This window comes from Thunnus maccoyii, chromosome 10, assembly GCF_910596095.1.
Source record: "Thunnus maccoyii chromosome 10, fThuMac1.1, whole genome shotgun sequence".
NCBI classification, from domain to species: Eukaryota; Metazoa; Chordata; class Actinopteri; order Scombriformes; family Scombridae; genus Thunnus; species Thunnus maccoyii.
Genome location: NC_056542.1, coordinates 7,439,153 through 7,455,142, shown reverse-complemented (window position 1 = coordinate 7,455,142; position 15,990 = coordinate 7,439,153). Strand labels below are relative to the sequence as shown.

At 41.1% G+C, this 15,990-nt stretch overlaps 1 protein-coding gene across 1 annotated transcript in view; it reads left to right on the top strand.

Moving 5' to 3' along the window:
- Positions 1 to 15,990, top strand: part of LOC121905129 (inactive phospholipase C-like protein 2) — a 47,760-nt gene that overhangs the window by 25,919 nt on the left and 5,851 nt on the right. Inside the window, exons 3-5 of the mRNA XM_042423126.1 lie at positions 1,094 to 1,297; positions 9,366 to 9,441; positions 15,698 to 15,807. Of these exons, the coding sequence (XP_042279060.1) occupies positions 1,094 to 1,297; positions 9,366 to 9,441; positions 15,698 to 15,807 (390 nt within the window). The remainder of the gene's footprint in view (positions 1 to 1,093; positions 1,298 to 9,365; positions 9,442 to 15,697; positions 15,808 to 15,990) is intronic.

Here is a 15,990-nt window from a genome sequence, read left to right as displayed (position 1 = left end):
TCGCTAACGTTACTCTCTGACTGACGGCGAAGGAAGTTGACAATAAACTTCTCATAAGTCTCGCAAAGGTAATTATTTAGATGTTAAATCAAAACATGCTTGCAACCTCTGCCTTTTGTAAAGATTAATTGCAAGATAACTCATGTGCGTGCTGTAGACTGTCTGGGTGCTGCACTGACCTCACATCATGTTATTAACTAACATTTAGAAAATTGATTGACATTTGTGAATCGATGCAGAATTGTCCACGTCCGCGTCGCGATGCATCTAAGAATCAATTTTTCCCCCCACCCCTAAAAGCCATTACAACATCTAATGTGTAAATGGGAAAAAGGTTACTATTAATCCTCTTGGAATTCTGAAATTTTTATAATGTAAAAGTCACCGCAGATGAACAAACTGTTGACGAGTTTAACCTAAAGGACTTCCTGTTTTTAATAGCTCCCAAACAAGAGCAAACAAGTGTCTTTTTTTTCTTCTTCTTCTTTGGTATCAAGCGAGTTTCACCACCAGGGGGATCATGAAAAGTCAATACTACGTCATATTTGAAGTCTTAGTAAAGAAACATGAGATATTATGAGAAACACTGTACTCAAGTGTCACAACACTCTGTGGTTGGTCTGGTGTTGTGTTTCTTCAGGCATTGTATTAGAATTTATTTTAGTAGCCCTGTTTATATTGCAGTCATTGTGTGATAACAAGCCACTGGCCTTGAGACTATAACACATCTTGGCCGTCCTGTCACAGTTTGTCCCTCCGGTTGTTTACGTTGGGTTTAAATTTGGCCTTTCACAGGAAGGCTAGGATTTGCGTGTATGCGTGTGTGTGTGTTCCATTTCCATTTCCATGTGATACTGATGTCAGTCCAAAGAGATCGAGTGTTTACGAGTAGCTAACAAGTGCCAAAAAGGAAAGTTCTCACAGGTAATGAGTGAGCTTCCAGCCACTTCCTTTGGCAGTGTGGGGCTGTGGTTATATATTTAATGCAGATCAATGCCAGACTTAAGCATCAGAGATATGTTTTTCTTGGCATGCCAGTATAACTGCACACAAGCACAGTCTTAATTTCTCTCCTCTCTCTCTCTCTCGACAGAATGCCATAGTGTCCTTTAAAGAGCTGTGCGGCCTCTCAGCGGTGGCTAACCTTAAGCAGTGCATCTTGGCCCTTTCTCCTCGCCTGACTGGATCCGACAACAGCCCCCTTCTGGTGTTCAACCTCATTGACCAGTACCCTACCTTGGAGCCCCAAGGCCTGCTACCAGAGGTCCTCAAGAAAGTTGTCACCACTTATGACATGGTGAGTAGTATTCAGGAAGAGTTCATTTGCACAGTAATAACACCTGGAAGCAAAAGTGACACAAGTAGATGAATCAGATAAATTAGCGTAATTAAAAACATTAGAGGAAGAGAAATAAATTATTGATTTGCAAGTGTGAAATAGAAAAGGGGGATTATATATTGAGTCATACAAACCTCTAATAATAATAAAAAGATATAGGCCTACTAGACATCATACCATCTGCAGTGCACAGAGAAAAAACTTATTTTATCAACATATGAACAGTAGTTGAAGGGGGATTTGCAAGTGGTGCTATCTACATTTGTATCTATCTATCTGTCTGTCTATGCATCTATCCATCAAAGGGGAGAAGGAGACATAACTAAACTAACTAGCTTTGACTCCAATCAAATCAATATTTTGGCTTTGCTGGACTTAATGGGGATAAACATAGATGGTTAGGTAATGCCAGAGCTCTGTTAAGTAATAAAATCAATGTTCAGAAGTTATGCAACATGTCACCGAGGCTATTCCCAGACAGCCATTGCCCTTAACACATCCTGTTTTCCTCCATTGATTCTCTGCGCATTATAAGCAAGTCATCTAGCCGGCATTATTTCAGGCAGGAGGCAGAAGCCCCCCTGCAAAATCCACTGGCTAAAGTACAGCAACAAGTGAACTACTTTGAATAATTTTGCATCCATTAAGTTTGTTTTTTGTCAGATTTATTTCCATCCTTTAAGACGTAGCATTATGTCTCCCATTATTCCACTTACTCTTTATTTATCAAATACAGAGTAAGATATTCACTGCTTAGAATTTCCTCACAGTCTGTTCATGATGAAGTCATTACTGATAAAAACAAACTATCAAGTTCATGTATGGTTCCATAGTTTAGCTTGACTATAAGTCTGCTGTGGCCTCAAAATTATGCATTTTTGACATCTACCCTAACTGCTGCTCAACACTTAAAGTACATGTACAGAGAAAGTAGAACAACATGACACAATGTTTTTGTCAGAACGGGGGGGGTGGATACATGTATTTGTTTGTCCTCACCGTGAATGGGTTTCTGCATTCCTGACACATCCTTTTCTTTCAACACATTTCACTCCTTTGTCTCTCACACATATTAGATTTACATTAGTGTGTTGCCCCCCCTCTTCCTGTGCAGTTTGTCAAGTGGAGTAACATGCGCTTGTGATGCATCTTAAGGAGAAATTAGGTGTGTTTGTTTGGATGCAACAGATCTCCTTGCTATTGTTAATACTAAAGAATTGTTGTCAAATAAAAATGAGACCGCATTCAGATCATATTTCAATTAATTGTTCAGTCCTACAATGCACAGAGAATCTGGCTGTGAAGGGAAACCACAACACAATTAAACGTTTCTGCACCCAACTGTGTTATTTGTATGGCACATTTCATCCCTCGGGACTCAAAGATGAACATCTGAAAAGGCGGATGATGCCGAAAAGACTCACAAGACACAGAACGATTAAGGTGACCTCTCGGTTCTATTAGGACTCGGATAGGAAGGCTAGGTAATTGGCTCTGATGGAAAGAGCGCAGGGAAAATTGAGTTGGAGGGAAGAAAGGAGAAAATGACGAGTGTTTGGGGACCAAAATCGAATAAATTAAGACCAAGGGCTTAAGAGGTGTGAAGCTGCAGGCCTTGATCACCAACAGAGTGCCAGAGGAGAGCAGGAAGGTTCAGAGCTTGAAGGGGAGCCGACAAGTACAGAGGCATAAATAAAACGAGGAAAAGCAAACATAAAGAGTTGTAATATAAGGTATGGAACAGTACAATTAGAAATGCAGGCACTGTGTCAAAACCCACCACTGGGAGTAACCAGGCTTTCACTTCCTAATTGGTAAAAATAGAATCTGGGTCTCAGTCCCTGCCCATTTGTGTGCTGGGAAAAAGGTGGAGAAGGCAGCATGATGCCAGCATGTGGTCTTAGATAATATGGCCTGATTTCTGTTTTTATTCACAACAAATGTGTTAGGGCACAATCTGTAGATAGAGATGCAAAATCTGTGAAAAGCTGAACCGAGGCGCCTTCAAAACCCATTTATTAGTCATTGTTTTAGTCTGGCAGTAACCCAAAATATTTTTTGTGTCAACGAACTATTATCTGTCTGGATATTTTAATAGCTTTGTAGTCATAATGAAGATCGGTTGGGTTTAAAATATATTCTTCTTTAATGTTACCTCGTTACATGCAGAATTGTATCACTAAGCTAATGTTACCTTAAAATAAAAGAGCATTCGTGTCTTTGTTAAATGCAGATAATAATAATGATAATAAAAGTAAACATACCACTTAGAGGAAGTAGTCTTTAGTGTGCAAGTGGGCACAGTCCACCCACTTACCTTTTAGAATGTGTCCTTAAATACATTTGAGATGCTGTGTCTGTCTGCCACCAAGACAGTAATTTCTTCACCCATCAGGGTAATAATCACAGCGTGCGCGACAGCTCTAAGTGCCGCGACTGCAGCTGTGGAGTGACACAGACAGCCATAATCACTTAGTCATGACTGCCTGTAGCACAACATGGTGATTCACTGGATGAGTTTGTGTAACTGTAACCCCCCCCCTAAAAAAATAAAGCTGGTGTTATTCCATGTTTTTATTATTGAAATTTAATCTCACTATTTTCTGACTTCGCTGCCATGTCTACATGTGGCCCCGAGCCTCTTGGTTCCTACTGATGAGATGCATCTTAAAATATGAATCACAAATGTATGGTTTAATTTTTACAAAAGGCTTTTCTCAAACAGCTGGGCAATGTAGTTTTTAGAAAAGGTTACTCAAACAGGAGTGAATAGTGCATGAGCTGGGGATTAATACACATTTGGTGTGATAGTGACTACATACAGCTGCAGGACGGTGTATGTTGGATCGACTGAAAATGAACTACAGCGGCCATGGTCATTGTAATGACAGAACATGTCGACCAGTGCAACAGTGTTGATAATTGTTGTGTTTTTAATAGTTTTTAGATCACAGTTGGCACTATGGCACAGAATAAACTAAATCAGGCTTTGGCTACAAATAAAATAAAACGTAATTGTCAGAGGGAGTAATAATAGTGTTTAAAACCGGTTTTGGTTGAACAAGTCACCTGTGTTTCCGAATGAAGTTTCCATTTATAACATTATCCCTCTTGGCTGTTCCTGACACTTCTTTGCGTGTCCCTCTACTGTCTTTCTCTCTCTTTTTTTCTCTCCGCCCAGACACGGAGCTGGCATGCTCCAGAGATTGATCTCAGGGGCACGATGTTGGTCACTGCTCTTTTCCACAGAGTGGCTTTGTTACACTGAGCTTGAATAACACTGTTTTTCTTTCCTTCCTTTCTGACTTGGCAGCTGAGCAGGGCAGCCTGATTTTGTGACATGCCCTTGTGGTGCACTTAAGTTACTTAGGGAGTGTACAAGTGAATGTACAACTCAATTACAACAATGCTGTATGCACAAAGGCCCCAGTACCCAACAGGCACTAATTGAAGTCAAAAGCAGAGCGAACTTTTTAACATCTGAAAGGCTATTTTGGGGTTACAATATAAAATATCATCTCCCTCAGATGAAACAATTAAGCTATTATTATAATAGAAGAGAAAGATCCAGATGGTCTTTCAGGCATCCTGTTCACTTACTGGTTATTTACCTGTATCTGTGACAGCCTACATATGCATCATTAACCTCCTGGAACACCACTGTGCCGTCGTCCTTATGTAAGGAAACCAAAGGTTGTTTTTTGCGGTTGTGTGGGGAGGGTGCAGTGTTGGCATTTAATATGTAAATGGCTTTCCAAAGCCTTTGAGCCCATAGATATAAAACACAATGATGACAAGATGTCATTACTCACGGGATAACCGTCCGCCCTCTTACCTGGGTATTGTTTACTATCGCCACCTATAGGCAGCAACTGGTTGTTGGCTGTGCAGCATCTGATTGCTTTACTAAAAGGATGAAAGAGACCAGGGAGACTGGCATCACCTTCCACAAGTCAGTATAGAGTAGATGAGGGATTTATGTTTTACATATGGGTCAACTAAAACTACAAAAACTTAGTGAACTAGTTAGGTAACTTTACACTTAACTACAAAGTCACGGACCAGCTGAGTTCTAAGTCAAATGCATGAATAATAACAGTACCAGTTCAGTTCAGTCACTTTACTATCCCAGATGGGAAACTTGACTTGCAGTCAGGGGCACAAGATAAAACAAACAACACAAGTACAAAAATGTTTCCTCTACATGCAATATACAGGACACAATAATACAACAAAACAAACTCTAAAATGCTTAATATATATGATATTGCACAGGGAACAATGGAATTTTTACTCCTATTGCTCTTGAACCAGTGAACTCTAAAACTACAGCCTGAGGGAAGAGTTTCAGAGTGATTTGTGTTGTCTAATATAGACCTGGCCTTGCAGAGAACCTGCTGGTCAAAGATAGCCGTTAGGGGGGTCTGTCGGGGTCACCTATCACCTTACCAACCACTTTCACAATATAGCTCAGGTGATTTTTGTCCTTGATGTTCAGGATACCAGACCAAGCAATCATAGAAAACAGAAAAACAGATTCAGGAAATGACTTGTTAAACAAAAACATAATTTTCCTATCTACGTTAAAAGCAACCGACTTCCTAAGGAAGTACAAACATTGCTGTCCCTTCTTACAGATCACATCAGAATTGGCATCAAACTTCAGGTTTTTATCAACAATGGTTCCAAGATATTTATAATGTTCTACAGACTCGATGCCAGTTTCTTTGATGAAGGCCTGAGATGGTTGGTGGGGTTATTTCCTTCTAAAATCAGTGACCATATCCTCGGTCTCCGTGGCGTTTATTAGCAGAAAGGCCTCATCACACCATTTGACAAACTTATCTACCACCGGCCCATGCTCAGATCAATCTTCATGGAGCAGGCTGATAACTGTATCATCAGCGCATTTCAGGATGTATGTTCCCATGCTGGCTTCTACAGTCATTGGTGTAAAGAATGTATGGCAAAGGAGACAAGACACAGCCCTGAGGAGAGTCTGTGGAAGACGAGCGCCGTTCTGACAGAAAGCCATTTACTCTCACCCTCTGAGACCTACATGTTAAAAAAAATCTACAATCCAGACCACAAAATTTCAAGATTAAAATAAATAAGCAATTTCCTAACTAAAATATGTGGCTGGATAGTATTAAATGCGGATGAGAAATCCAAAAATAAAAGTCTGGCATGGGTTTCCAGAACCTTCTAGGTGTTTATACAGGGAGTTGAGTAATGTGATTGAGGCATCCTCTACTCCTATTCCAGCCCTATATGCGAACTGCCTCCCCCACCGTATCCAACAGTTCCCTTTTGACCAGCCTTTCAAATGACTTCATGACCAGTGATGTCAATGCCACTGGTCTGAAGTTTTTAGCTCTGTAGGCGTTCCGCTTTCAGCCACCGTGATGGACAATGGACTTCTTCCAAAACTTTAGAACCCTTCACTCCTCCAGAGACATCCCAAATATATAACAGAACACCTCACAGAGCTGTTCTGAACAATACTTAAGCAGTCTTCCTGTGATACAATCCAGCCCTAGGCTCTTACTTGTCTTATTTTTGTAAGTACTGCCTTAACATCATGAGCATCAAACATCTGGTTTGACTTTGTAAAGGGGGGGGGGGGGGGGGGGGGGTCTTTGCATATTTCCCTAAGTTCATCTGCAAAGCCATGGGTATCAAATCTTAAATAAAAAGTATTTAGTACTTCAGCTAGGTCTTTGTTGCTGTCATAGCCTGCAATGCTAACTGGCTTGTTTTCAGTTTTTTGCTGCCCTGTCATTTTCCTCATTCCATCCCACGCTGCCTTCAAGTTATTGCTGCATAAATTTTCCTCTAACTTATTTTTATATTGTAACTCAACCCTCTTCATTTCTGCTCTGACCTCTCTGCTTGCCTCTCTTTTTTTGTCTCATTACCTTAAAGGAGATCCCTATGTTTTCTATCTAGCACATTTTTCAGGGATGTAGCAACCCATGGCTTATCAGTAGGGTAAACTTTAACGTGCTTCTTAGGAATGACAGTGTCCTCACAAAATGGAGTACAACTGGATACGGTGTCGGTGAGTTCATTAATATCTGAGACAGAGTCCTTTAAACACACTCGCACGCTCCTCTGAAGTCGCTGACTGTCAGATCCGAGACGGTGTCTGTAGACATGAGCCATGTCTCACTGAAGGCCATAACACTGGCATATCTGAACTCGTGTAGATGGTTTGTGTTTACTTGCAACTCGTCAGTCTTGTTTCTGATCCTTTGAACATTTGCAAGGATCATAGAAAGGAGTGAAATGCACCGCAGTGTCTGATGTTTTAATCGAAGTCGGACGCCTCCTCTTTTCCCTCGTCTCCTCACCTTAGCGGAGTAATTTCTGTCCCGTTCACGAGTCTTGTACCTACAGATCTCCGGGTTTAATCTTGAATGAAAAGCAGATCCATATGCACGCCCACACAGTTTGGGTCATCCCATTGCATTAAGAACTCCCCAAAAAATTCTTGCTGGTTGGTGTGGTTGAGGTTTGAAGCTCTGGATGTGATAGAGCCATAAAGTCCATAGTATAACCATGTAAAGTATCTCCTTGATGACTGCTTGCATAAGACGGTCCAGTATGCACACACACAAACAAAAAGAAACACGGAAAAAACAACTTTAGACGACAAAAACGCACAGACACAAACACCTGCTGCAGGTCGCTACAAGAGCAGCTTCCTCGTATGTATATCGTGTATGATGAAGAATTGAGATAGGTTTGCAGTCTCAGAGAAATTGGTGCAGTTGAGATAAAATAGGACCAGACTTTGCAATGCATACAGTAGTTATATTATTGATATGTGAAAATAGGCTATTGCATGTGCATACACGTGTTCACTTGTTTTGAAACAGTGTAACAGCTTAACAGCTAATAGGCATAGTGTTTAAAGATGTTATCCACCAGTGATTAATAGTGTTGTTTTTGTTCCATCCTGTAATCGAAGCTTTCCATAAACATGTATAAAACAAACAGTCATAATTTCGGGGTGTGTGAGAGAAAGAGACAGAGGGAAATATACCTTCGCCTTATGTACAATTTATTTAGGATTACTACATAGAAGATATTGCTTAATGTAGTATATTTGCCATTCGGAATACCAAAGACAGTTCTTACATATTAGGTTAAAGCAACATTGAAAAAAATCAAATCATTCTCTGCAATATAAATGCACAATTATGAGATTGTCTTCATGATTGAAAACATGATTTGTGCTCTTGGAGCTATAATAATTATAATTTTACAAGAATCTTTGTTTTTTTGGTTCATTGTAGACAGGAACGGTTGTCTTACACTCATTACTCTGAATAAAAAACAGCATTGAAAAATAAAAGGGTTATAAAGACAACATAAACCTCTTTCACTATAGGTTCCAATGGCTGATGGCTGCCATATGCTTCCATCCCAGGATGGCAAGTCACTATGACACGTTGCATCTAGAGTTTTATATCTATATTTGAGTCTGTGTTAAGAGCCACCATGAGAGTTTTACCAGTCTGCAGATTTTGTGCACTCAGTTAAGGCTAAGCATAACACAGGAGGAGCTAAAGTTAGCATCTTTCACAACTGTAATCCCACAGTTGTGCTGTGATTCAAAATAACTCAGATGTTAACGTTTATGTTACATGACGTTTTACGTTGTCTTTTCGTAATAAAATGACTGGGAAGAGATGCTTTCAAAACCAAACATCAAGATTGACATTCATATATTTCTCTTGAAGACAAGGCAGTGTTTCTGCTTGAAAGTTTTTTTACTTTTAATAAAACACCGTGATTGCTCGTGTCTCCTTCCCTCTAATTTTGGCTTTCAAAAAATGCAATTCAGCGACCTCGCCCACCGACGTGCCCGTAATAACAGCTTGTTTTTCTGAGCCCTCCCTGGATAGAAACACCCGGCCACCAGACGGAGACTGCTCCCTGCTTTATTGTGAGATGCTTGTGAGTTTTGCTGATGTGGAAAATAAAAGCAAATATGAACAATATGTTTGTCTCCTTTCAGGTGATCCAGACCAGCAAGGCTCTGCTAGAGAACTACAAAGGGGTGTACGAGAGGATTCTACAAGTCCAAAAAGCAGGTGAGAGACAGTCAGATTGCAAAGGAGAAAAAGCATGAAAGTTTGTATTTTCCTGACAGAATTAGCCATCAGTATACATAGTTTGTTGCAGCCACTCCATCTCTCTGAAGCCACAAACACAGATCACCCAATCTGAAATCAGGTAGAACTGATTAGACATATTTGCATAAGTAGAATTACCATTTGATTCATGTTCAAGTATGTGATCCAGGCACTGTTTTCCTTTTTGAAAAGCTGCGGTTCAGACAGAGGTGTTTAATTCACACCAGTAACAGCCTCTCTGCTGTTTTCTAATTACAAGGTTTGGTTTAAGGTTCAGAGAGAGATGAGTAGGTGGAGTCACCACCTAGCGCTGGAGCAACATCAAAGCTAACAGATGGCACCCCATCTATAGGGTTTCTCCACCAGACACTCCATACCAGTTAGACCATCATATGTGTATTTAATGTGTCTATCCAGTCCTGGCCTTCTAGCCTTTTGTAACATGACGACTTAAAGGGAAAATTGCATATATAGTAGAAATGTGCAATTACTTTTTTTTTTTTAAATTGGTGCCTTATGAGTAGAGAAAACTGAGAAAAGGCCTGTAGATTCCCCCACACTGCTCTTAAAGGGGAAATCCTACAACAACCAGAAGGAATCATAACACAAATGACTTTCTGTAGTAAGTTAATGTGGATCAATGCAAACTGCATAGTGCTGCTGGATGCAGCCTCAAGTTACAGGTAACACTCACCGGGCACCAGTCGACGCCCCCCGTCCAGCTGAAGGCGCCTCTCTCTCTCTCTCGGCCGCCGTTGTTACAGCTCCCGTGGTCGCATCCTCCTCCATCTTTAGTCTGATTCCACAGCCTCATAAGTTGTTGTAGTAACGCCGCATCTCTGCTCTGACATTATATCGTAAAGCTAGTTGTTTGTTTGTGTCAGTGTTGTCAAGGAGAAACTCAGCAAGCCAGGCTGTGGCTGTAACATCGCTCTGGTGGTCGCTTCCTCTTCCAGATTGTTGTGTCTGATATCATATCTTCATATCTGTGCTAATGCAGCCTCATATCATAGCAACCAGTTTTCTAAATAAACTGATAAGTATGTTGAGTATCCTGAGTCCATATTGTTTGTTTTGTTTTTTATAGATCGGGCTCATTTCACTTCTCTCCTCTCATTGTGCCCGAACACACGGAGCACACATGTGTGAAATATTATTATATTGATTACATTATAAATATTACACATATGCATGTACGCATTACACGTGACAGTTGATCATGCAGAGCATCAGGGAGGAGTCGGAGCGTTGTTCTTCAGTTACATCAAAGAAACGTAGGCGGTAAATATTTACTTATTTGCTGCTGGATTATGTAGCTTGGCTATACTCTCTACTGCATGCTTCTCTATAATGGATGGTCGGTATTAATATTTTAGGGGATGAATGAATGTGGCACTGGTAGTTATGTTTGAGGCTTATAATAAGTTTACTTCAATAAAACATCTAGCATTTTAATAATGCTTTATGTTTCTTTGACAACACCGACAACATACATGTTGCTAAGCAGAGTATCCTCATGCTCCCGCGTATCAGAAAGAGCTTAAAGTGATGTTGGTGTCGGTCTCAGGTCGAGTTCTGCTGAAACATTGCAGACTTTTGTCGGGCTGGGGGCCGGGCGAGGGCTAGAGAGTTTTTGGCCAGTTCAGAGCTCTGCTCCAAAGTTGTGATGACACATTTCGCGTCCCCCCGGCAGACTTTTGCTGGCAAATGAGTGTAAAGTGTGTGCAGGCAACATGGAAGGAAGTTAAAAATAGTTTATTTGTATACACTACCCAGTAATGATACAATGCTGGTTGAAAATGGGCAAAGTTTCCCTTTTAATGCGACCAGGAGTGAAGTTCGACTTTTCTGGGAAGCAAAGTTTGATTGGCAGGTCATCAGTGAAGGCTCAGGAGGGGAAAATATTAGGATAGGATGCTGCTCAGTGTTATCAGTGCTCCGGTTCTTTTCAGAGGTCAGTCTTTAATCTGCCACAATTCTTGTTTTATGAAAGTGTTGCAACCTACATCAACAAATGGGTAAAACCTGTTAATAAGAAGAAATTCAATTTTGACAGTAATGAGCTTCATAATGTAGCACTTTTTTTTTTTTTTTTTTTTGCAACGAATTCCATCTAAGTTGCACAGAAGGCTAATTTATCACCGAGCGCGCCTGCTGGAAGCTCTAAGTGAGAGTGGAAGGGAGGAAAGACGGACCATCATTACCGAGGCTCGGCTTTATTGGTTTCCAGATGGATGACTTATAAAATATTCATCGTCTATTGTCTTGGCACATCAGAGAAGAGGAGGAGTGCGTCTTTTTTAACGAATCAAAGGCTTCCTTTGTTTTTTTTCCTCGGTAGTTTTCAGTTCAACCACCTTCCAGCCCTTAACAATCACCAGTCAGTAGCTTCGGGATAACGACGTGCTTGAACTCACCGGCATCAGAAAGACTCTTGAAGCTTCTGCTCAGATCCGCACAGCTTGAAACTTTATGTTGTCCGTTTCCTGTTTGGCTCAGATTCAGCAGTAGATGTGCGAAACTTTTTTTAAATAGCTACTGTCTGGAATTAATAAAGTCAACATAACCCTGTTTCACCTGCACAGCCTTAGTTTGCCTTTTCAACCGCTTTGCTGCCCAACTTCTACCTGTTGCCTCAGCACATACTCTCACTTTCAGTCAAATAATTTTAGTTTCGAGTTCAAACCTGAAAGTGTTTAAGCCTGAACACAATGTTTTTGGTTCTCTCTTTTTACTTCATGTGTGCAAAATAGCATTCCAAGTTCCCTTCTAGGGCAGATAACACTCCGTTTCATAAGTTTCAGCGCATTTAGAAACAACAGGATCTGATGTAACTCTTTTTTTTTTTTTTTTTTTTTTTTTTTTGTGCCAGCCCTTATTGATGAATGCCTTGTCAGAGTGAATCATTCTTTTATATGAAACAATAGTCAAATGAATAGCAGGGGAAAAGCGCTCAAGCAGACCAAACCCCTTTTTTTCTCAAAAGCTTCCACAGAAGCTTTGTGAGGCTTTTGGTCTCAGAGCGCCATTATATATCATTATCTAAAATCAGCTGGAGAAAATTCAACAGCCAACAATCGCAAAGTAGGACACAACAGATGGCAAACTGATGAACTTGAACACTGATTTATGTTCCATCCTGAACTGACATCATTTCATCCCAGTGGTGTGTATGTGTGCATGTGGGTGCACTCATGTACATGTTTGTCAGTGTGTGCAGCGTGGTTTCGTGTACTTCCGTGTACCGCGTAGAAACTGGGTCAGTACAAACCCAATTCCCTCTTTACAGCGAGCAGAACGCTCGAGCAGCAACAGCTATTAAACTTGTGAATAATCCATCACATCAGCTTAGACAGGACCTAAATTCTCCTTTAAATAAAAAAAAAAACCCAACAAAATAAAACAGCAAAGCAAAGCCCCGGCAGCGTCACAGTCAGGTGTTTGCAGCTCAAACATGGATGTCGCTCCCCTCAGCAGACACTCACTTAGCTTCCTATTAGCATTCGGGGCGGCTGGACGGCTGAACTCGCCGCAGACTAACAAGACCAGTACAAGATGATGTTCTTAAATGCCAAGTGCAAAACTATGGTATTCAGCCGCACAGAGCGGAGCTGCAGTGACATTTTGCAGAAAATACAAAGCAAAGAGCCGATGTTTGTGTCACACATGGTTGCAGTACCTTTTTAATGTAGATCAAACAGTCTTAACAAGATCTTTCTCCTTTAGCTTTGCTCATTCAGTATTTAGGGCGGTGCGTTACTATTCTTAATTATTGATTCCATATTTTATTCTGGGTTTTAATGCTTTGTTTGGTCTGAAATATTTGACTTTGTGTACTTGTTTCCTGCTTTACTTTGGTTCCACATGACAGGTTCTATAGAAAATAGTTGGAGCAAGTGTTTGGATTTTCATAAGATCATCAGTCATTAAATAAAACATGTTAATATTTCACTGGATCCAGCTTCTCAAATGTGTTATATATGATAGTAAACTGAATGTCGGAGCTTTTGGACTGTTGTTCTGACCAAACAAGCACTTTGAAGACATCACATCAGGCTCTGAGAAACAATTTCTTTTCGTAGACTAAACGGTTAGTCAATTAATCAGTAATGAAAATAATTGGTAGATGCAGCCCTAGTTGTCATTATTATTAATCAATCATGGTTTGCAGCTTTCCCTTAGTCACGCATGTCTGATAACGCGCTTTATTGATGGCATTCTGCGGTCTCTGTAGATATAATTATCTCTCGTTGAAAGAATGATCAATTATCAGTCCGATGAATGATTCAGGTCAGGCTCCTCTGATCTGTCACACCCACACTGTAGCTCTCTTACACGTCTCTGCGAGACACGAGAGCATCAGCCTTTTATTGTACATTCGCCGTCTTGCAGCATTACCTCACAAGGACCAGGAGTCTGAAATGCCTCGCTAAGAATGAGCTTCCCCCTTTTCTTGCCTGCCAGACTCCATAAAATGTTGCTAGGCAACCTCCAGTGTGAGTTAACTGTGTGTGTGTGTGTGTGTGTGTGCGCGTGTGTGTGTATGAGAGAGATAGAGGAAGCTGTGCACCTTCTCCAGCACAGTCATGATTCATGTGCACAGCAGCAGCAGCAGCTCTGTAGTTACAAAATAACAACCTGAAATTGAAGAGAGAAATCATTTTAAGTGTCAGTCAGAATTAGTTACTAATTAGTTGGTTTAAAAAAAAAAAAAGTGCATTTGTGGTTTAGAAGCAGAGATGTTGTGTCTGGTTCAAAGACAATAAATGTGTCAGGATGTGTCAGTAAATCCTGTCAGTTGTTTGAGGACGTATTCACGCCTGAGGTCTGGTAACAGACTTCTATCCTCAGCTGAGAGGCTCTAAAACAGCCCCAACCCACACCTATTATGGCAATTTCACACGAATGGGGTCTCTCTCTCTCGCGTGCATGCCACGTATCCATGGCAACAGCACCAACAGGGGCCAGGAAAGACTCCGGCTGATATCAGCGCTTGAAGCGGAAACGTGTGAGTTCTCGGTAGGAGTTTCCCATCGCAGAAGTGTGTTAAAGTGTTACGTTCTTATCGCATCGTAGGAACTCTGCTCTTTCTCTCTTTCGCTGTAATTTAGCTCACAGACCGGGTCGCCTGTTGCTGCAGAGTCAGTGCAGCACTGTAAAGCAAACTCAACATTAAACATGTCCTTACTCAGACCCAGTCATGCAAAAAGGAAAAAAAAAAAAGAAAGGGAGAGGAAAAGGAGGAGGAGGTGGGAAAGCTCCTCGGGAGACAAATCCTTCCTCTGTTCGCTGCCTTGATGCTAATCCACAGTGAAAGAACGTCATGTCTGTCTGCCTACACTGCGTCTCTCCTCTGCCTTTCTCTCTGTTTCCGGGGCTCGTTTCTTTTTCCTTCTCATCCTGCCACACCGCTTCCTTCAACCCTGCGTTTTGTTTTCTTCTCTTCCTTTGAGTTATCTTGCCTTTTTGTTTCTGCCTCATTTTTTTTTTTTCCATTTGGAGGCTCTTTTTTTTCATCAATTCTCCTTTTTTTTTTTTTTTTTTTGCCTACTCTTGACATCCCATCAGCATCTCGTTGAGATGTGTCAGCGTGCTTTACCCTCCACTTACTAACATTTCACTTCAGGATATAGATTTCATATTTATGAGTGTGAATCAAAGCATCGCTGAAGGAGGGAATACATCCTCAGCTCACTGTTCCTGGTCGACAGGGACAACAGGATGGAAATAAATGCAACACAATAAGATGCATCAGCCTTTCTTTGCCGTCCAATAACCAACGCTTGCTGAATAATAATGAATTTTATCAAATTTCATCAAATTTGCCTCTCATAAAATAGTGAGAACAACTTGAATTTTAACTGAATTTGTTCACAGCTATTTTTTTTTTGTAAGACTTGACATGCAGCGCACATGCAATAAGATCTAGTGTCCCACACTGCAGACATACAGTAAGGAGAGAGGAATTCTTCTCTGCTTCCAGTAAAGGTCTGCACTTCCACAAACTGCACCCCTCCGCTACAGGAGCAGTCTGGGAAATGTTGACATGTCACGATCTTTGCTCTAATGTGTTTCCTCACAGTGACAACAGGCTTAGCGCCCAGTCACCCTCCAGACTCCAGTCACCTCACAGCTGCTCTTCTGTTTCACAAACCGCTATGAATTCCAACCTGAAAGACTCTCCTCTCTTCTCTCTCTCTCTCTCTCCTTTCAGCGATGGAATTTCACGAGAACCTCTACGACTTGGCCGTGAAGGAAGGGTTGAAGGGCAGGAAGCTGCACAAGGCGGTGGAGAGCTTCACGTGGAACATCACTATACTGAAGGTGCGATTTTCATTCACAGCAAGGAGGGAGAACACTGTGACTACTGTGCTCTTCTGATATGTAACACCCTCTTTGTTTCTGTTTGAGTAGCGTAAAGTCGCCACTTTGCACACTGTAATTTGAAATGGTTACATCTCACATGCCTGCAACACACACACACAGGTGGATATAGAGGTCAGGGTC